The sequence below is a fragment of the Pyxicephalus adspersus genome, chromosome 6, assembly GCF_032062135.1.
Source record: "Pyxicephalus adspersus chromosome 6, UCB_Pads_2.0, whole genome shotgun sequence".
NCBI classification, from domain to species: domain Eukaryota; kingdom Metazoa; phylum Chordata; class Amphibia; order Anura; family Pyxicephalidae; genus Pyxicephalus; species Pyxicephalus adspersus.
Genome location: NC_092863.1, coordinates 21,947,049 through 21,970,045, shown reverse-complemented (window position 1 = coordinate 21,970,045; position 22,997 = coordinate 21,947,049). Strand labels below are relative to the sequence as shown.

At 37.5% G+C, this 22,997-nt stretch overlaps 1 protein-coding gene across 1 annotated transcript in view; it reads left to right on the top strand.

Moving 5' to 3' along the window:
• LASP1 (LIM and SH3 protein 1) overlaps window positions 1-22,997 on the top strand; it is a 61,182-nt gene that overhangs the window by 14,142 nt on the left and 24,043 nt on the right. The window contains exons 2-4 of the mRNA XM_072414924.1: window positions 1,465-1,559; window positions 15,091-15,175; window positions 17,162-17,269. Of these exons, the coding sequence (XP_072271025.1) occupies window positions 1,465-1,559; window positions 15,091-15,175; window positions 17,162-17,269 (288 nt within the window). The remainder of the gene's footprint in view (window positions 1-1,464; window positions 1,560-15,090; window positions 15,176-17,161; window positions 17,270-22,997) is intronic.

Below are 22,997 nucleotides of genomic sequence, written 5' to 3'. Positions count from 1 at the left end.
GGGCCTGGGGAGAACCCTGTAGTGCTCATGCAATGGTATCTACCCGCGGCTAGACTAGCAAAACCTAAGCCAGGCATGTCTAACCTACCTGCGGTCTCCCTCTATCATGTGGTGTATACCAAATTGTTCATTTTTACACTTACAAATACCGTGTACAATATGGTATTATAATTATCTTGAAAATTTCTGCATCTTATTTGTTTACCCTCTTTTATTCTTTCTATAAAAATGATGAAATGTTCCAATAAAAATGATTGAAAACAATTTTACAGCCATTTGTATAGCAGCAGTCAAAAAATGTTTGCAATCCCACTCCCTTTGTTCTCTACACCTTAGAAATTTGCTGTCTCAGTTTTTCACTCTATAGTTTTTTATTCTGCAGTTGGCCCTTCTGAGTGATCTTAAGTCCTGTATGGATGGGTGTTTCTCAGCCAGGGTTTTTCCAGAAGTGGCTCAGGGTCCTTTGTGCAATGAGCGCTCTGTGCCTCTCAAGTCCTGAGTGGGTAAAAAACAATGAAGGTACATACGTCATGTACCTTAGGAAGCTGCGTGCTGCTCCTTCTTTGCCCTCTATTCCTGATCTCAACATGCATGCATGTATAGTGGGATCGGCATTTTTTTTCAGGAAGGTGCGCCACTCAAACTTAAATATGGCGATGCCTGGTATCCAGCCTGTGCTGGCAAAAAGAAGGAAGACAGGACAGCATTCCGCTTTCCACCTATAAAGGTTTTTCTTTTTTTACCTGAATGTTCCACTTTAAGAGAGTTGAACATAAACACCTGTAAGCCTCAATGAACTGAAGCACTGGTGAATAGAAAAGTGTGTCTAAATTTCTCCACAACAATGTGAAACTGATAGTCGTACAAACAAATACTTTGGTATTGCTGTTAAGGGTGGTTCAGCAAGCTAGTTATTCATATGGTGAACTTAAAGTGGATCTATCATCAAATGTTTTACTTTGCATACAAGGGTTGTCTACCCTTTTGTGAAATTGTTTATTTTTATTTTTTTTTAGTGGGGGGGGGGGGGGGGGGGGCTCATGTGAAACTTATCCCCTTCAACTGCAGTGGTAAAGACAGAAGGGGAGAGCAGAGCCTCTTGGGATATCCACGTCACACATAGCCACTCTAGAGGCTTCTGGCTGCTCCTTCGAGCATGCCCAGATGTGATGAGCTCAGCACAAAGACCAGGTGTAATCAAGCTTCTAACTTAATGATCGCTTGTAGACTCATGTCGGTGCAATTCGCATTGTAGTCGTACTGACTAATTTTGAAAACACTTCCTTCCTGCAGCTGGTGACATATTGTCAGCTTGGGCACAGCCACATGACTGGAGTTCAAAGAATGCTTTGTGATGATAAAATGTATTCTTTTACTGTATATGGTGGTACACATGAATTTTAAAACGGAATAAAAACAGTGTATAATAGTAGGTAAATGTGTGACTTTTTTTTTCTCTCCTAGTTTTGGCATAAAGCATGCTTTCACTGTGAAATCTGCAAGATGACATTGAACATGAAGAATTATAAGGGATATGACAAAAAGCCATACTGTAGTGCGTAAGTAGCAACCTGATACCTGTCTTTCACAATTTGTTACCCGTATGAATGAAATAAGGTCCTACTGAGCTAATACCTAGCATTTTTTTGATGAGTGATTTAGTCTGCCAAAACCTTATTCATCCTTTTGTATTTTCAGTGCACTGCACTGTACTGTAAATGTATCTTTATCCACTACACATGCAGTAACCATGACTTAAAAGGTCATAAGTGAACTATGGTGACTGTCATTGGTGAACATTGTAAAAATGCTAGTTGCCTGGCCTTTGTGGACCCATTCTTTTCATTACTTTTGATAGAACTACTGTGCTATACTACTACTAACAAGAACTACAAGCCGGTAGCTAGATAAGGAATTTTTGCTTTCTGTAAACAATGTGTGAACTGCATATTGTTTGTTGAACTTGTCTTTTATAAGTTGATTTACTTTTATTTCTCCATACATGCATTCTACACTTAAAAAAAAAAAAAGAAAATACAGTTGAAATTACATATATAAATTATGTATGCATTTTACCAATAATATGCTGGATTTTGAAGTGTGAATCTAATAAATGGTGGCAGTGCACACGTCATCCTTGCTCACAATAATTTAGTCTTTTATTCAAGAGAACAGCTGTCCTCTGCTAACCCCATGTGGGATTGCTTCTATAAAATAGAAGCTGGGGGTCCTTTCATGGTGAAGCTTACAGCAACGAATTTTGGATTAGTCAGTGGGTGTCCTATTTGGGTATTGCTGGACCCAGTAAAATAAAGTATTAGTTATGAAGTTATATATATATTTACCCATAACTGAATAATCAAATATTAAATGAAAACCCTGGCTTTGTCCTTAACCAATATAAAGTTTTTCTCACCTTATATGATGGATATCTTGTAAAAAGGCCTTAAAACAATAGGAATAGAAATTTGTAATCTGGTTGCTTCCATCATTCCTTATATTTAGATCCTACTTCAGATATCACTAATTAAAAAGAATTATGCACGGCTTCATTTTTCAAGAACTGTCCGAGTGGATGACTGAACCAATAGGTCTTGAAATATTGCAAACTCTTTGTGATGGTAAAGGGGGGAGAAAGAAAACTTTCAAAGTCTTTTACTAGCACCTACTGACTTTAAGTTATTGAAGTGTTTTCATTGTCAAGTTCCTTTAGCTCATGCAATAGCCTGATCATCAAATAAGTGCTTCTGCAATGTGTTGATTTGATCCAAAATGGCTCCTTTTCCTGCATGTCTTCAGAATAACACCTGTTTTAGGGGTCCTGGCTGCAACAGTTATTTGCCTCAACTTTCCATTTAGAGCACCTACATGACGATATTTTATTCCATCTCTTAATGCTAGTTGCAGACTATAAACAGCAAAACACATATGTTGATTAGTAAAAGGCTCGGATATTTGTGCTCGGAAATAGCAAAGCTGTCATCGTCTAATACTGGTGTGCCACTTTATTTATGTTCTTTGGTAATTCATTCAATTTTGCTTATCATATTTGAAGCGGTATCCCTCACAGTACATAGAACCTGTTTTCTTTTTCATTTTTTAATCTTCTAAAACCTTACACTAAGTTCTGAACATACTCTGTTGTATGAAGTGCCAGGGTGTTTTTCTGGTAAGGTCTGACTTAATATTTTATTGTTGTCATCCACAAATCTTACGTTGATAGCAAAATAATTGACTCTGTGACATGGGCATGCATAATTTTATTAAAGACATAATGTCGCTTCAGACTTTTTGTAGCTCTTCCTTTACTTTTGGACTCCTCAATCATAAGTTTCCTTACAATTTCTCTTTCCAGAAAAAAACTGTTTAGCCATTTCTGCATTTAAGTATAAAATGGTATTTTTGTGAAAAGGATTGGGGCACACTATTCTTTACTGCCTTTTCAATGATGTTTTTGATTTTTTCTGTGCTAACTTTGTCAGATGTAAAGAATCGTATTAGTTGGGTTTGCTCTCCAGTAGATGTCTAAGCCCTGAAAAGAGATGGAAGGTGTTCATTGGTATCTTTCTCATTAACAACTTCTAACACTCAAGGATGAAAATGCTGCGTCTTTTTAAATTTAATGCTCCTATAGGTGCATTTTTTTTCAGAACCGCTAAAACTGCTAATTTTTGTATCGCATGCCTTTTTACCATCCTCATACTAGTGACAACTCCACAATGGGCCTAAAGCATACCTAAACTCAGAAATTTCACTTTACATAAAAGGGTTAACAGCCCTATCATGTAAGGTAAAAAAAATTTTTTTTTTTTTTTTTGGGTGCAACACCCTTTTTTTTCCCCAAAAAGGATGTAGCACCGTGCCCTAATTCACAATAGCCTACACGGTCGAGAAGGAATTGGGAACGCAAAGCCTCCCGGGATACCTACATTTTGTATCCTGGAAGGCTCTTGGTTGCTCCTTCTGTGCATGCCCGAGCATCTCGGAGCCTTTACGCTCAAATAGAAAAATTTGCAGATCTCACGCATGCGCAGTGAGATTGTGTTTTTTTCATCCTACGTCACCCGATCTCAGGCCTGGGGCGGGGGATGTAGGAACAAGAACCAGGAAAAACAGGAGAAGATGGCGGCTTCCGGACAGATGCTTGGATAACGCTGGATCAGAAGATGCAGGACACCCCTGGATGGATCCAACTGCCCTGCGAGTTGAAGGTAAGTGGATTTTATTTATTTATTTATTTTTTTTGCAGTTTCGATTTTAGTTCCTCTTTAATGTATACAGCAGTGATGTACTTTAATATGACTGCTATCTGAGAAAAAGTCAGTTTTGTTTTTTTTTTAATTTTTAATGTGTAATACCCTTTTTTTGTTTTTTGTTTTTAAAAAGGGGCCCCGCACTTCTCCTCTAATTCTAGGCCCCCTAGGCAGTCAAAAAGGAACATGAGCATCTCGGGCATGCACAGAAGGAGCCTTTTTGCTCAGAGGAAAATTTGCCGTTCTCCAGCATGCGCAGTGGGTTCGGCAAATTTTTTTTCATCCTACGTCACTTAAACTCATGCATGGGTCTGGTGACCTAGGATGAAGAACCAGGAAGAGAAGACTAACTTGACGGCGCCTGGAGCGCCAGCTCCGGGACACTTGTCGAGACGACATGATTGGTCCCCGAGTGATTGGTCTGCCCTGCGGGATTGAAGGTAAGAGTTTTTTTTTTTTGAGAATAGTTACTCTTTAATTATAACAGCAAGTATACCACAAATTGGCAAACATTTTATAGAAACACTTTTTTTGTATAATCTGGATTTTCTTTGTTCATGAATGTAATTTTAATAATCCTGTAGCAGAGTAGCTCATTACAAGTATATTATCTGTGAAATAGGAAATTTTAACATGTGTTAATATTGCATAACTTTTTAAATTTACATTTTGTACATTTACCAACTCCAGGTAACCTAGAATTGCTGATTTCGCATTTACAGTAAATCTAACCTGCATGGAGTAGGTTCAGACAGAAATAAGTGTGAGAAAAGGAAATTTTCAGATACAGGTGTAGAAAAAGGTCTTACTTTCACACTTTTATGATATATCCTATGTGGTGAAACTTGTTTAACAGTGCTGTTAAGCTTGGGTTGTTAATTTAGGCTTCAGGAAACTCTAATCATGAAAGGGTTTACTAGTGGTATAATTGGATAATGCAATTGTGAAAAAAAAAAAAAAAATCAAATATTTCACAGACAGAAGGCACCAATAAACCAGTAAATACTTCATGAACAGTATAAAAGCTGTTCATTATATGCAAAATTTTCATTTTTAGAGGTCATTGGTGCCTATCGAATAAATAACCCACACTGAAATTAGTGGCCACATGACTTATCTGCACACCTTAATACTTTCGGTACAGTTTTAATTTTTATAAATGTATTTAATTACGTTACATTATCTGTTAATATATGCTAAAAATTCACAGAAAATGGATACCAAACTATTATATTGTATTGTATTATACATATACAACTTTCTGACAGCTAACCTGTAAGAGTTTATGTATAAATGTGTTTTTAATAAAGAATAAGAGAAAAAACAAAAGTAATCATACGACATGTAAATATCATACGACCAATAATTACACTTCTCGACCCCGGGGAAAGAATACAGATTGTCTTGGACTGGTACTCAATAACACTTATTAAGTCCATCTCCATAAGATCCTCCGTGCAATAGAGAACTAAATATTACTCGTAAAAGCAACTAGGATTGTTTACAAAAGTATAGGGTATACATATACAAAGCATAAAATGGTATTAAAACATAGTATAGTACAGTATGCTGTCATGCTTTTACGTGAAAGGTGGTTGACTTTTATAAATTTATACTTATCTCTCACAAATCCATAACTGTCATACTTTCTTACCCTGCTTCTCTGCTTCTTTTCTTTGAATCCCAATTTCCCTAGAATGCTGGGGTGTACAAAGCCACAAATGTAGGTCCAGTGGGGGGGACACCTTTTGATAAATAAATACCTAGGTGCTCTAAATTTGCTGTGTTTAGTCCATCCCACTTTTTTACCACCCGGCTACAGTTTCCCCACCCGGGTGAAAAAAATATCTGGGGAGAACAATCCTGCTGAGACGGTCCCCATAGCAGTCTATCTGAAACATCAAGCATGCTAAGGTCTATTTTAATCACTATAATCTTCATGGTGTTGCTTCAGTTTGTGACTTTGCCTGTAAGAGCTTTTAAACTGGTGGCTGTAAGGTTTCCACAGCTTCCTCAGGGGGCCTCTATTCTGTGTCCTGAAGACTGCGGTGACTGTTTAGGCAAATTGCGGCTGTGCTGTGTCTTGAACCAAAGATTGAACCAGCTAACAAATGGCCTTGCTAACGTTTTTTCGGCTAACAAATTTTTTTTCTGTCTGTTTATGGGACTCAACTAACGAATGTAAAAAAACAGGATGAAAGACACCCGATAACTGCATAATGAATGTACAGTACTTCCTCTATATGGTATCAGTGAGAGAGAGACATCGCTTTGACCTATATTATAGAGAGGGGCTTGCAGAGTGCCACAGAGAGAAACTCTTCTCATACCAGTGTTAGTACGGTGTACGGCTGTGAATTTGAGAGATAGGTGTGATTTATAGCATTTATTCTTTACATACGAAAGGGGCTTCTCTGCTGCTTGTGTGCAGGACAGAGGCTTGATATGGGAGGGTTTGCATGACTTGCAGAAGAAATCTTTTGCAAAAGGAGCTGAGTGAGGTTGTAAGTGGTTTTAAGGACTGAGCACTTCTGCAACAGCTTCTAACTCTTTAATGACCAAGACAAACTCTGCAGTTGTTTCTTTTTGCATATCAAAGCACTGCTTGCTCCAGAAGTTAATGAAAAAGTTTTTTTCTTTAAATTGTGGGCAGCATTCAGAACGAATTAAATGATTTTCTACAGAAACCTGTAGACACCTACTCTACTATCCTAAACAAAAAAGCATCTTTGGTTATACACTTTAAGGCTCTTTTTTCTTATGCTGCTTGCTTATTTGCTGTTGGTTTGCATGACTTGCAGAAGTCTTTTGCTGTTCTGCAAGCTCTTGTAACTCTTTATTGACCAACCCTGCAGTTGTTTCTTTTTGCATATCAAAGTACACCTTGCTCCAGAAGCTAATGAATGCTCTATAAAGTGTTCTTTTTTTGCTTTGTTTGTGATTAAATCAGTGAGTATTTAGCACAGTAACTGACACCACACTGGCAATAATATGTTGAAACAAACGTCTGTCCTAATTGCATTTATTAAAATATTGTACCCATTCTAACTTGCATACAAATTCAACTTAGGAACAAACTGACAGTCCCCTATCTTGTATGTAACCTGAGGACTACCTGTATTTTGGCTGTGTGAAAAGAAACGTTAACAAATTGAGGGCTGGTACATTGAAAAGATTAAAGATAAAGTAATGCTTCCCCAGTTTTTGTCAGGAATGACTGACCAAGCACTGTGTACGCCATTTGGTATAGTCCTCTCCGATATCTACTAATATTCGGACCCTTTCACTATATGTGTAGTAAAGTTCCACTCATGGAACACACTCAAAAGCACTTGCCTGATAGATGAGGAAACCTTTTGGGCAAGCCGTGAGGTTCCATGTACTAGCGCATAAGCAGCTAATTCTTAGCTTCAATTGCAAATGCATTCACACTACAATGGGCTACTGTGTCCCAAATTTTTGGCCATCCCTCCTGGTCCAACTGTACTTCCAAATTTGTTTCCCATCTGTGTACATATGGCAATAGTGAAGGCTTTTGTTTAAGCAATAAAAGGTCACACAAGGTAGTAATTGGTCCTTTAGACTGTGGTTGCTTTAAGCATATACATTCAAATAGAGTGTTTGGGGTGGAGACCAAGTGAAGATTAGTAGGAACATAATGCTTGATTTGGATATCTAAAGAATTGCGAATTCGGAGCTTTGAAGGCTTATAGTAATCTAATATCACTTACTGATACAAAATTATGTAATTTGTAAAGGTCACGGCCAATCCACCGGTGTAAATCTAACCTATTATCAATACTCAGGGTAAATAAAGGTTTCCCAATAATTGTTGAGACTGGGGTATGTGGCACTGGGTTGGAAGTCTTTGGCCTAACCTTCACTGGTACCCACCACACTGTTTTAGTGGAGGTGGGATCAATATTATAGGCTGAAAGAAAGAAAAGAAATGTCATCATTTTTCTCTGTAAAATGCTTAATATATGGGGAGGCACGTTGATCAGCAGGACTAGCATTGTGTACAGTCATTTTAGAAGCCAAATCATTTTAGTTGCCATAATTCGACCTAGCCAAGATGTGATGTGTTTGCCATGACTCCAAAAGCTGTTGCAAGTGACACAGCAGTCTGGGGATATTGGACAGGTATAGTGAGTCATAGGACCCAGTTTATTTGATCTAAATATTTGAAGGAGAATGATTCCCACTTAAAAAGAAGGGAACTTGTTTGGAAGTCAGAGTTTTTGCATGAAGTGAGGCATTTACCACTTTTCATTTAGCATCATTCATTTGAAGGCCAGATAGACTATATAACTGATCAAGTACTGCAAGAAAGTTAGTAAGGAATTATTGTATTAAAAACAATAAGACAGGTTCTGCAAAAGATCTTCGAAAATTGCAGAGGAAAAAATATTGTCTGTGTCATGGTACAAATTGTGCTGTTTGTACTTGTTGCTAGATATGCATATATTGTGATGTAATTGTATAACATTAATATAAAAAAAGTAAAAATTGTATAATAAATGAATTTGTAGGATTTTTTTAATAGTATGTACGTTTAGTAGGATATTTGTTAATCCTGGCAAAAGGTATTTGCTGTGTGGCCAGCCTGACTTAATCTGAAATAACAATTTTCATGGCTGTAGAGGTAGGAAACCTATTATACTTTTGTAACTTACTGCTTCTTCACTACTGTGTATCTTCTAATAAGCATTCTTGTTTAGTCTTTACAGCTCTCCTCCCTTAAGTCCATTCTTTGTCTTATTTGTCTGTTTCTGTTTTTAAAAAAAAGTACATTATTTCTCTGTATTGGGTAAGCATGCACTGTCATTGTCCATATATAGTCATGAGGAAACATTGCTTTTTAAGTGGTCAGCTGAGTGTAGGCAGACACTTCCTCTCATACTGTGGACAGGATACAGAGTCACACTTGACCATTTTGCAAACCACCCACTAAGCTGGTTGCATGGAGACCTTGCATTAAAAATATTAATGTATTTCGCCTATCATCGGATATATTTTATGTTGTGTATATTTTATGTTAAGTGATTTCATTGATGTGTTAGTGTCACACTCTTATTTTAAGTGTTTGGTTTAAATGGTTTCTTCTCAGACTGCAGATGGCAGGACACTGGCGATTCTTATTTTTTTTTTATGCTTACTACTTGATATAAACTATGTGGCAATAGTTCAAAACAATAAGGGGGCAAACTCCTTTGATTAAATTATAAAGTGTTAATTGTTGTGCTGAAAAAATTGCTGTGTTTGGCAGTAGTTTGCCTTTTGGTGTCTTTGGTATCTTTTATTTCATTTGAATCCAAGTCGGCTTTTCATTGTAATCTGCCACATACTTATAAAACAATATGAATATAAACTGAGGTATCTACTTTTACCTATAAACAAAATAGCTACATTGTCTCAAGTATAAACCTAGGGCAGAAAATACAGCTGGCACTGATAACATTTAGAACCATAATCAACAGGCAAAATGATAAATGTAAATAAAGACATTAGGGCAAAATGGGTTATTGGCCCTTAAATGATCTTTTGTGCATTATAGTTAGTCACCAGTAGATAGTGTGGTTACAAACTCTTTCAGACACCAAGAGTTTGTTATACATTTGCACTTCCAATATGGACACAGACCCATCAATTATTTTTCTATTCTTTTATTCCTTTGATTCCTGTATCTAGCTTCATCATCTTTCATCATTTTGACATCTTCAGGCCCCCTACCAAGCCAGTCATGTTGGCTGATCTTGCAGGCAACATAATACTCACCACCCATCTCCAGGTTTTGTCATGCTTGTCATATACTTAATCTAAACCATCTCCAATCTTTTAAATCTGGTGTGCCAATTGCAAATCGTGGCATACACATAGATCTTTTTTGCTCTATGGAAGAAGGGAGGAAGTGTGAGGAGCACCCCACTGTACTCTTCTCCAGTGACTTGTACTGTGCTTGTTAATGTATCTGTCGGTGCAGGCAACCGCTGTATCCAAATTAGATTCCCACCCAAGACCAGCCCACTTGTGAATCTGGAAAGAATCATTTGATGTATGTACATAGCCTTACACAATTTGAGCCTGATGAATTCTTCCATTATTATCTTGGAATATGCCTGTTCCATAAAAGAAGAAACAAGTCCATGGATGGGAAAACTTGGTCATTTATTATATTTAGGTAGTCAGCTGACTTTTATTTTTTTGGGACTCATAATGATGCTGAACCCAGAGTTGACAAACTAAAGCAATGCACTTGCAATTAGAAAGTGTTCTCCCCGGCCCCTTTAGCCTGGGTGTACAACCCGGCACTTTTCAGTAACCACCTGGCTGTTTCGGAGGATTTTTTCAATTTCGTTTTGTTTGTTTTTTTTTGTATTATGCTCCAACAGTCCAGTGCTGTGTATTTTAATCCAACTTCTAGTGTTTCATGTTTTAATGGTATAATCCTCTGTAGCAATGTAATATTGTGATGAATGTGGCTTAACAAATTAGGCTTAGTTCACATAAAAAGTAGCAGTAAAAAAATGCCCCTCCTGAGTGACTACTTGGCAATTGCTAGGCACATGGGATTTGTAACCGGTGATAACTGCTGGGCACCTGGTAATGGTACAAGGCAGTAAGTGCTGGGCTTTTTAGGCCTAGCAGTTTTTCAAGCAGCAGTGGTTCCTGGTGAGAGGTAAGTGAGGGGTAAATGCAGCAAATACAACCTTACTGCCAGTGTGAATTCAGTCCAACTTCAGATGTGGCCTCTTAACACTAAATATAAATAATATGAATCTTTGGTGAAAAAAATTATTTCACTTGATCTGCTCCAGGCCTGAAAACTGAAAACGCCTGTTAACAATCTCTAGTAGTTGCCAAGTAGTCACTCAAAAGGGGTAAATGGCCCAGTTTTAAAGCTAATGTGAACGAAGCCTAACTTGTTACACCACATTGGTCACAATATTGCACTACTACACAATTACACAATTAAAACATATAATACTAAACAGTTGGATTAAAATACACAGCACTGGACTGTTGGGGCATTTTATAAAAAAAAAATGGAAAACAAGCCAGTCATTAGAAAGTTGGAACAAAGTATAGGGGGGCGGTAGAACACAAAATAATAGAGGTTACTGGATACCTGTGGCATAAATAACTGGGAACACTAAATTTGCCATATCTTGCCCCACCCACTTTTTTACCACCTGACTACAGCTTCCCCCCCACCCAGCTGAAAATAAATTCTGGGGAAAACACTGCCAATAGTAGAGGCTTTTATGACTCTGCTGTGATAGGTTTGCTTGGATACATAAAGCTTGTCTAAAAGTACTTCATAACTTAAGCACATTTTAGAAAGAAACATAATGAGATACTATGTCAAACATCTCAAGACTAAATAAAATTGCACTACAAATGCAACTATTGCTAAACCCTTGTAATGACAGCATCTTCATCTCTTCTTCTTTGTTGGAAAACCAATTTTATCAGTTTATGGTAAACATCCATGTAAATAAGACCTTCACATTATGATATAACTAATTTGGGGGTCCTTGCAGTTTGTGAACAAACCTTTAAGCAATAAAATTAGTGCCTTAGGGTCCTTTTTTGTTTTTATTGAAACTACTATTTTCCCTAGCTCATCATTCCTGTACACTTTTTGGACAGTAGTTACTCTTCAAAATGGATCCCTTTTCATAATTTGTCAACCACCCCTTGCAAAAGTTGAAAGCCCTGCCTACTTTGTTTCTAGTGGATCACAAAGAAGATGGCCCCCTTCTCATTTTCCCCAGACTGGATGCACATGGACAGATCTGCTACCAATTTTGCACTCACTTTTCCATTTAGAAAATGAGTGATCAGATCACCCAAAATACTGCACATGTCAAATCAAGAGAAAGTCTTTCAGAAATGTTCCAAATTACTTATCACCTATCAAGGAGCAAACATTTGTCTGGTAATGATTGGTTGAAAGCACATGAAGGAATCAAGTAAGTTTGCTTGGATGGTATGCATTTATGTGACTTTGTAATCTTCATTATTGTTAGCTTTATTTGTTGCTGCAATGTTTTTTGTGCCTGGATTCTAATTACAGTTTCTATTGTTTAACAATTCTTTAGCAAAGTTTTGTCATTCTATCCACAAATTAGGAAAAATGTATGCATGGTTTTCACTCCAAACTGGTATTTGACCCCACTCGTTGCCTTTGTCCCATTATCAGTCAGATTGTTATTTGAAAGTATTATGTACATATTCTTTTTATGAATACATTGTCATGGTTTTTATTTCTTTTATTTGTTTTTTTAATAGTCTGACATTTGCTGAATAAGCTGTAGTTTTCCTTTAACATACTTTACTCATCATGTTGATTTACTGCTACTATTCTACAGAACTCATCTTAAGTTTTGAGCACAGCTGTGGGACTATTGACAGTGTGGGATCTCCAGGCACTAGGTAGTAAATGAGGACAAGGCTCTCCCCATTCACCTCTAGTGCTCCATGATTGGCTGAGCAAAGGGGACCCCTGATGATGCTTGAGCAGGGTTTCCCCTGTTCATCTGTTCAGCACTAGAGGTGAATGGGGAGCCTTGTCCTCATTTAACCCCTAGTGCCTGGGGATCACACACTGTCAGTAGTCCCACAGCTGTGCTTATGACATGAATGCAGCTGTGGGAATCATGCTTTCATTGTGGGATACCCTGTAAAAAAAATAAAAATTATAAAGTTACACTAAACACACACATTTAATAAATTACTTTAACATTAAATCCTCCATCCTATTTTTTACTCATATTTTTTACCCTTTCAGGGAATGAGTAAGGGCTTTTATGTACCCCTGTACTCATTCCCCAGGGTGGGGAGTGGTATGGCAAAGACCTGGGAGTCTCCTTATTAAAGAGGGCTTCCAGATTCCAAAGTCCCACTAAAACACTTAAAAAAGCCTGCATTGTTTTCAATAGAAGCTTTCTTCAGAAGCTTACAATCGCTTGTAAAAACGCATATAAACGTGGCAGAAACGTTTATTTGCGTTTTTAAAACAGTCCATGTAGACCAGGGGTGTAAAACTGTGGGGGCCAAATCTGGCTCTCAACGTCCTTTTTTTTTGGCCCCCAAAGGAATCCTAAATATGAACTGCATCTAGCCCGCCGCTACTACAATTCCTGGCATCACTCGCGTCTATAGACCAGCAGGCTTTCTGCCTATGCGTGGCCCCGCATTTGACTGTTTTATAGACGCAAATAATGCTGGAAATTTTAGTAGCGGCGCTTTTTCAATGAAGAGGGAGTTTGAGCGACGGGCCACTCATGAAGTTTCAAGCACTCCCCCTTAGCTGTACTTTACTTGCTACTCCAAGGCATGGACTTGAATGGTTGGATTTTCATAGATTATTGTTATTATTATTGTTAGCCTGTGCAAAAAGCTTACCATTGAAATTTAATTCAGAAGGCTACAAATAGAGAAAGAGGCATAAGATTTTTTCCTAAATAAAATTTTTTATGTCTCTTTCTCGATTATAAGCTTTTTTCAGATTGAATTTGAAGCAAAACTTCTTTGTTTCCATATGAAAAGGGTTTATATCCAATGAGAAGGAAACATTTTCTTATTTGCTTTGAATAAATGTTAAGGTTGGCCTGTGCGGCTTTGTCTAAGTTTTTTTTTTTTTTTTTTTTTAATTTTGGCCCTTTGTGTATTTGAGTTTGACACCCCTGATGTAGACTAAGCCTAAATATTATAGGACACATATATGTATATTTATAAACATATATCTTTTCATATTTTTATACTATATTTTTATCATAGATATCTATACGTGTGTGTGTGTGTGTGTGTGTGTATGTATGTGTATGTATATACATATATATGTATACATACATACATACATATACATACACACACACAAAGAAGAATGTGGGTGGATGATCTAGTCCGCTGGCAAAAGCGAGGTCTCGAACCTGAAAATATTAGGTCTTTAAAAATATGCTTATTTCTAAGCTAATATATATGTTTGAAACATTTGAACACATCATACATTTTTATTTAGGGCTAACTGGAAGATGTGTGCCATTTAAAAGAATGATTATTTTTTTTAAATTATTTACTTTTAATGCAACCTTGCTAGTGTCAAGCTGCCTAAGATGCCCGCCTCGAAGCGTACGATCATTTAGGTTGATAAATGTTGGGAAAATATGCCAGCGTATTCTCAGCGGCTGAAAATCCATTATTAAAGAGGTTTAAGGGGTCCGATGCCAGATCGCCAATGCGAGCCAAATTACGATTTTGCTTAAAGAATCCAGTTTACAGAATATGGGATCACTCATAATTTGACTGGTACATATTGCCTTCAGACGACCACCTTTAACTCCAAGCCCTAAAAGAAGCATAGTAAGAAGCACAAAATGGGGCCTGCATTATGGTCATGTTTGAAATTGGCAGTGGCACCTCGGGATACATTTTCTATTTAGATATTGACTTTGAAACGCACACTCTTGGTGGCCAGCAATCTGGCATTGCAGCACTAGAGTTCCAGATTCAAATCGTGGCCAAGAACTATCCGCATGGCATAAGCATGGTGTCAAAAGTGGTTCAAAAGTCTGCAAAATTTATACTTCTCTCTGGTCCTAATTGGCTGCCCAAAATTGCTTATTGGCTGCCCTTGTTTAAGGGTTGAAAATGCACAGAATAAAATGTACATAGAATTGTGTGTAACGTTGTTGCCACTTCGGTTTTTACAGGGTGTGATATCAAATACAATCAGTTTAGTGCTTCTAACGTCAAACGTTGTTGTTAAATATCCATTTTTTGTCCCAGAACTTAATTTCCCCTTATGTTTTTTATATTTATGTTATTTCAGGCACTATCCCAAACAGTCTTTTACTACAGTGGCTGACACTCCAGAAAACCTTCGCTTGAAGCAGCAAAGTGAGCTCCAAAGCCAGGTAACATGACCTAGAATATATTATTTATACAGTGTATTATATGGGTAAGTTGAATGAAAATATTTTTATTAATACCTTTTCTGTGCTTTTTTCCCCCTCACTTTTCTGCATAAGCTTTACCAGAAAAGTCCTCTAGTTTGAGTTTTTTTAAGCAATGGCAATGGGTCCTTGTTTAGGTTGCAAGCAAAAATAGGGAATATGTGCCTTAGGGTAAACCTGGTAGGTTGGATGGTGGGAGTTGAGTGGAAAAATTTACTGTTTAAAAAATATGTTGAGTGTAAATCTTGCTTGCTATTTTAATTACTGGAAAATAAAAAAAATAAAAAAATAAAAAAACTGTACCTCTCCTCTTCTATCGGAGAATAGCAAACATGTTTTGCTTAGGCAGGGCTCTGATGGGCTATTACCAGTAGCCTGTAAAGTTTGAAGGGTGTTGTTTCCAGGTCTACCTTTTTGGTTCTTTCTTTGTTGCCTTATATTGTAAGCTGAATGGAAGCTTCTTTTTAATGTTTGCATTGACAAAATTGATTTCACTTTTTTAGGGTAAGAAGGTTTATTCACAAGCGTTTAACATTCAAAACCTCTTCCCAGTGAATGCCCCAACAAATTATTCCCAGCGCCAGAGCAGATATTGAAGAAAAAAACTACTCAGATTCTAAAGGCCACACTCTAACATGTTATATGATAAAATTCATTATATTACAATTAAAAAAAAAAGTCTGACCAAGTTTGGCTTGTTTAGATGGCTTGTCAGAAGAATGCTTCTTTTCTTCAAAAAGACATGGCAGCAAGCCATAGGTTTGCAAAGTTGCATCTGAACAAACCAAAAGATTTCTGGAACAATGTTCTTAGGACAGGTGAGACCAAGTGGAGATGTTAGCCCATAATGCACATGGCCAGGTTTGGCAAAATACACACAAACTCATAGCAGCTGTCTATACACCAATATATTCAAATGTTAGGCCATATGTGCAGTACCTAATGCTTGGCTGTAATTGGGTCATGCAACAGGACAATGATCCCAAGCACATACAATGGCTAAAAAAGTAAAGAATCAGGGTGATGCAACAACCCAAGAAAAGTTGAATTGAAATGCTTTGGTGGGACCCTAGGAGAGCTGTGTGTAAATAGATGCATACAAACCGCTGTGAACTTAAGCAATATTTTAAAGAGGAGTGGGCCAAACTTTTTTCACAACAATGTGAGAGACTTATGGTCATAATGAAAGTTATTACCTCAATTTATTGCTGCTAAAATTGTGTCACTCGGCTAATGTTCCGTTCAGGGAGAGTTAATACACTATGTTACAGGAATTGTTACATTCCCTCCTAAGGGTAACACACAAGTAGCCCTAGCATATTGGGGTGGTAATAGAAGGTGGGATAGAAACAGGTGTTTTTGGCAGGGATATAATTGGGAGCTATCATGTTGTTGGAATAGGGGAGAAAATCCACACTCCCAGCGTCAAGTACAATTGATATCCCTATGGCCATAATGCCTGCAATTGGGGTGATTCCTAATCCCAAGCTAATCATGTCATTTTGTGTTTTTCCCATCACCTCCTCTACGACTGTGGTCCCCGACCTTTTGCACGTCGCAGACCACTAAATGCACATTCATGGCATGAATATTCTAGCGGTAAAAATGCTTGTATGTAGTACAAGTTGTAAAAAATGTTAATTTGAATATCCTGATAATTGGCACAAACTTATTTTCTGAAAAGTCTTAAGAGTACCAGTCACCTAGTTTCCTAAGTGGTGTATATGGCAATATATTCAGATCTGTCAAAGAACATGAACGGCCTTTGCAATGAATATTGAATATTTTTTGACTTTTGGAAAATGTGTTATGATCTGGTTTTTAGGTATGAGTAGTGTTTGCAAATGGAAGAGTGTGTAATTTTGAAGCCCTAGCAAGTAGAATGGCTCGTTGTAATTATTCGGATTATCCTATTTGTTCTTAACTAATCCGATTCCTTTTATTTAGATACGCTACAAGGAGGACTTTGAAAAGAGTAAGGGAAAAGGATTCAGTGTGGTAGCTGATACACCTGAACTGCAGAGAATTAAGAAGACGCAAGATCAAATCAGTAATGTAAGTGTCCATCCTACGAATGGGTATTGCTGCTTATTATAGTGTAAGAAATGCCCTTTGTGATATTTCTCCTAGGTACTTGGGAAAGTGACACTTAAGAAGTGATGACACACAAACTATGGATTGTGTTATTAATAATAATAATAATTATGCAAATGTAAATCACGATGATATAGAAAGGAATCTAACAAACATCAACAGCCAACAGTCATATTGCTACTCTTCCTTTGACATGACAATATACCTTGCAATTATATTGTATAATTTCTGTGCCCTCCCTCTAACTACTTTACAGCGACAGAATCAACCAAAAGTTTAAGGGTATCCAGCTAAAAATACTGATCCACAGGGAGAACATAAAATTCCACACTCAATCAATATTACACACAGACGAGCATTCATAGCAGATTAATACCTAACCTTTGTAAAATAATAAAACTGGGCAGTATTAGGTCTCCATATTAATCACAATAAATGCTTGGCACTGAATATCAATCTACCAGATTTGCTTGTCATCCACCTTAGGAACTCTTCCCTTTTCAACAGGAGCAATCTAAAATATTATATCTGGGTGTGTACATCATGGCTTTATGTGATACATATAGGCAAATTATCCAGCCTTGATCCAACAGAACAGGTTGCTTTTAGAAACTTGGAAAAGGTACCAGATATCATGGTTGGGGTGCATAGCTGACACTTTTGCCAAAGTTTCTATGTCCCTTTTCGGGTTCTCCCAATATTGGTTCTTTCACACTAACTATGTATAGTACAATGCCTTATTCTCAACTTTATATGGGGAAATAGTGGACCAAGTATATCTAAACAGACCCTGTTTTGGGGTCTTTTTGTGCTTCATATCCACTACATCCCATACATCCACTATGTAGCAGCCCAATCTCTGTTTATCATGCTCAGACAGACACGGCCCTGTGGATAGCTAATGAGGCAGTGGAAGTGTGTCCCCTCCCAATTGACAGTCTAAAGGCAATATTTCAGTAATCTACTGCTCCCTGCTATCTAAATTGGCTTTGAAACCACATGTCCATGTGACTAATTGGAAAACGGATTTACTAACTAATTTGACTCTGAGCTGTGGCAATCAATATGGGACTACACAGCTTGATGTTCTTCCAATAGCATGGCTATCGATGCAATTTATAAATTGCTAATGTGTTGGTACATGGTGTCTGCAAGGTTTTACAAATTCTTGAGCACTTCCCCTTGAACGTGCTTCAGAGAGTGTTCATCCAAGGGCACACTGTTCCTTATATGGTGGGAATGCCGAAAGATACAATAATCCTTAACACTGAACTTTCTCCCAGTTTCGTTTGCTTCGATTTAATTTGACAGCAGCTAAATAGGTGTTACTCAGGTTAAACGGAAAATGTCCTGGTATGTTACCAATGAGTAAATGTCTGCTGTTTGAATGATACACGCGCTAAATTTTAGAGAATATGGGAGCTGTGGATTACGCACTACCTGCCACCTGACTTTGACTGGTCCTTATTGAAGATTTACCTCACTGTACCTGTGGACTCAGAGTTGACTGCAACTCTGCAAGGTATTTAGGCTTCACCCCACTGCATAGATGGCTTGACTTAAATATCATCCTCCCACTTACAGAACCTGTTAATTTGTGATTGGCTCCTCACGACCTTGTCTCTGGAAAATGCTACATAGTTACATAGTAGGTTAGGTTGAAAAAAGACATAAGTCCATCAAGTTCAACCATGACATAGTTGGTCCAGAGGAAGTTAAAAAAAAAAAAACCCTGGTACAATATGCTTCAATAGGGAAAAAAATTCCTTCCTGATTCCATGAGGCAATCGGATGTTCCCTCGAGCAACAGTCAGTTATTTTTTTCTTTAAAGCCTTAATTCCCAGTTATATTCTGTGCTTCCAGAAAAACATCCAGCTTTTCCTTAAAGCATTTATATTTTTGCTGAAACTACTTGTAAGAGTCTTTGTACTCTAATTGGTCTGGGAGCTATAGTATCGTACTTTTAAAAAAAAAAAAACTGATTTGTCACTGCACTGTAAGTATCGTATGGCTGACCTACCTGTTCATTCTACTTTCAAATAATCCTTTACTAATGGTGGATCTGTGCCTTTTCACGTATCTTTTGCTGTGTAGTTCAGATTTAACACTTCTTCTAGGTCAGTCATTTTTTTTTTTTTTTTAAGTGATAGATCAATACTTCTCCTGCTGGGAATTCTATTTTTTTTCTGTCTAAAAACGATCCCTGCCAGACTCTTGCTTTTGTGTGGCTTCCCTGTAACCAGACTCCAAAAAGCTCCATATTTTGTATTCCATTATCTCCTCAGTTACCAGTCACTAGGTTTCACCGTCCATGCTTTGATCTGAGCCTATTTATTAAGTAATAATAAACAACAAAAACTTTGATTCGGAATATGTAACATCTACCACAAAAATGGCTTTTGTGTTAGTAGTAACTAAGAGGAAAACTATACCCTAGCAACAGCTGTAGGGAAAATCAGCCTCTAAATCTGACTCACCCTCCCCTTAACTCACCTTAACAGACCTTAAGGCTATGTTTAGACTGGCAGTGAGGTCGCAGTCCAGACAATGGTTTCTCAAACTAGTTATCTTTGGGGAAATGTTTTGTTGCTTCTACCTGCAGCAGCTCAATAAAGGATGAATAGGAGCAGCATTCAGTGGTCCAGTACCACTCGCTTCCATCTGCTGTTAAATCTGCAGATGCTGGTTCTTTTACCTCTTGGGTGGTTCGTTTTATGTCTGGATTTATATGTCTAAAAGCGGTACATAGGCCTATAATTCTTAGGCATAATTCTATATGTCCAATATTTATTAAATGTAGTAAACTTTAAATAAAAAACACAAAAATCTGCTAAAAGAAGGCTGCATAAATTAATCAAATATTCTTAAATCTGTAATATAACTTTACACTAGCATATATTATATATAATATATTTTATAATGATTACTTTGTATTATATTTAATACAGTTATTTTGTATTGAATCCAATACAAAATAATTTGAAATTCCCGCGACACTCCCTCGCACGCATCAACGTCACCGGCAACTGCCAGGGAACGTCAGCCCAATCGCCAAGGGGTCGATTGGAGGAAGAGGACGTGGCCAGAGGATTGAATCGAATAGGCAGGACACTGGAGGACGCTGGTGGGACCAGGTAAGTCTTTATTTTTCGAGTGTGCCTCGGGGTTACCGCTATCCGCTGTTGTTACCCCATACTACACTTGAGGTTACCACTCAGGAGGTTAAATAACAAGCAATGGGATGCGTGACGCCAATCGGCTAGCCTACACAGTGAACTGCATAGGATTTGATTAATCCCACTTCAGTTCTGAACTTGCCCTAATTTAGACAAGAAGGTAGACAAGAAATACTGGCATGAGGGAACATTTATAATACATTATCTTCAGGTTAATGGTATTTTAGCCATGGAAAGATAGAAGAAATAATTTTCTCTAAATTTGTGCTAAGTGGGAAGAATCCCAAACCCTGGTCATTTTATGGTAGATTTTGTGTTCCAGTTTAAGCCCCAACTAGAAACTATACTCTATTGGGTCTGGTAATCTCTAGTAATGTGGAGAATACTACAATTGTTAAAATAAAGAAAAGCTGGGTATCAGTGACCATAATGTAAAATGTGATTTTATTTATTCTAACATGTAAATGCTAATTGTTAGGATAAAAATATTTAAAGCAGACCTAAAGGCTAACGTCAGATATTATAATAGATATCTGTTCTCACCTTCTTTCACTGGGATGTCAGTCAGCTTGCATCCATGAAAAATATACCATTTATTTTATGTATGGAACCGGCCATCTTGTGTGGGGCAAATTCTCTCGCCATCCCCTCCCGACATTCTTCTCCGCCCACAGCCCTCCTTCACTGCTCAGGCCCCACCCTTGCACTAATCGGGCAGTGTGTTGTCCTCTGTGACCTACAAAATCCCAGTGTCATTTGTGCAAAGGTTTCAGGGTTATTACATGTCATGGTGGCTGATCTGTCCCAGACAAAAGCATTCAATGTCATTTCCAAGGTTCACAAATTCAGTATGGGATAAATTAAGGAGGCACCCCCACAGCAGGATGTGTTACTATCTACTAGGTTCTCCAGAAAATTTCACTGCTTGTGATAGGGGAGGAACATTACCAGTTTTGTTGCCATGACCTAGCTGTATGTCCTCTAGTGTTCTTCAAATATTAGCACTAGTGCTGACCACTTTTATGTCAAGGCAGTACAAACTGGGGGATACTTGACCTTCTGTACAGCATCATACATAGAACTGCAGTTAAATCTATCCTTCATGATTCAGATTTTGGAGGCGCTCAAATAGATCTTGAACCCTAGGAAATCGTCACTGTCTCAGTTTCTTCACATGAAGTACATTGGCTTCATCTTAGATACCAATCAGGCCAAGATGCTTCTGTTAAAGAAGCTTTAGAAACTTCAGCTTCAGGTTTATCTCTGGATGGGGTGACCCAGTGATCTGTTTTGAGTTCACAATTCAATTGCCAAAAACAAAAACACCCTCTTTCTTGATTTTATTTTTTGTTCCAAACTTTTTCCTGTACACTTGTAAATAGTAACAGTGGATACTTGTTACTAGGTACTGGGACTCTAGGCCATTTAAGCCGCAGGCACAGCCTCAGTCCTGACTGCTCCTATTCTATGATTTAAAAGCAGTAGGGGACCAGTTTTTGCACTTTGCTGCAGCTTCTGGCAGTCGCTGCTCAGCTGAAGAAAGTTACTTTTAGCTACGCAGCTACTGCTACGCAGTTGCCTTTGTAAGATTCTTTGTCAGTTTTTTTTCTTTCTTTTCCTGCTAGTGTTATCATTTACAAAAAATATTCTTCAATTCTGCAGGTTTCTAGCAGTCTGTCCATGTGACCTGTGCTGCTTTGTTGTTTTTGTAATGTCAGTTATGACCTATTAAAAGCATAAAAAATACTAATTATTTTTTAAGCTAAAACATGGTATTTAGGAAAACTCCAAATAGAAGATGTAGGTATTTTATTACTATACTATTTTTTAAGAAATTACTTCTATCAAAATACTGTTTTTAAGAATGGACCTGTGGGTGCAGAACACTCTTTGTCTGGCAGACAATTCCTAGCATTCTTGTATGCATTATCTCTTAAAGAAACTAATAGCGGGTAAATCTAGAATACTAATTTGTTTTTGTGGTATTGCTGTGCAAATTCAAAAAGTCTTTGTGTGGGAGGCTACCAAACTGAGAGGCGGAAAGGTTAAGTAAATCAGTTAGGCTAAGTAAATTTTGCTGCATTTGACCTAATCATAATTTGTACAATTGTTTTTTTTTCTTTATCAAAAACACAAAATTGCAGTGCATATATTTTCAATAAAGTATGCTGTCATTCATATTAAGTCCTTCCCAGAAGAAAGCAGAATTCTGAAACTCCAGTGAATGTAAAAATGTAATCAAAAACTGTAAAAAATGTATTTTTAAAAGCAAGAAACTAGGAACAAATAAGTAAACAATAGGTTAATTATGTGAAATTACCTCTCCAGCTGGAAGGGAAGATTGTTTGCAGCTGTTGGTATGTAGGCAGGGTGAAAAAACTGCACTTAAGTGTAGATGCAGTGGAATTCTCCAATAAATGTATTTTGGATAGCTTGAGTTGGTTGTGGTTTTCTGGTAGATTGGTTCACTGCATATAAAGGTGTTGAAGTTGAATGCCCCAAAGTACTATGG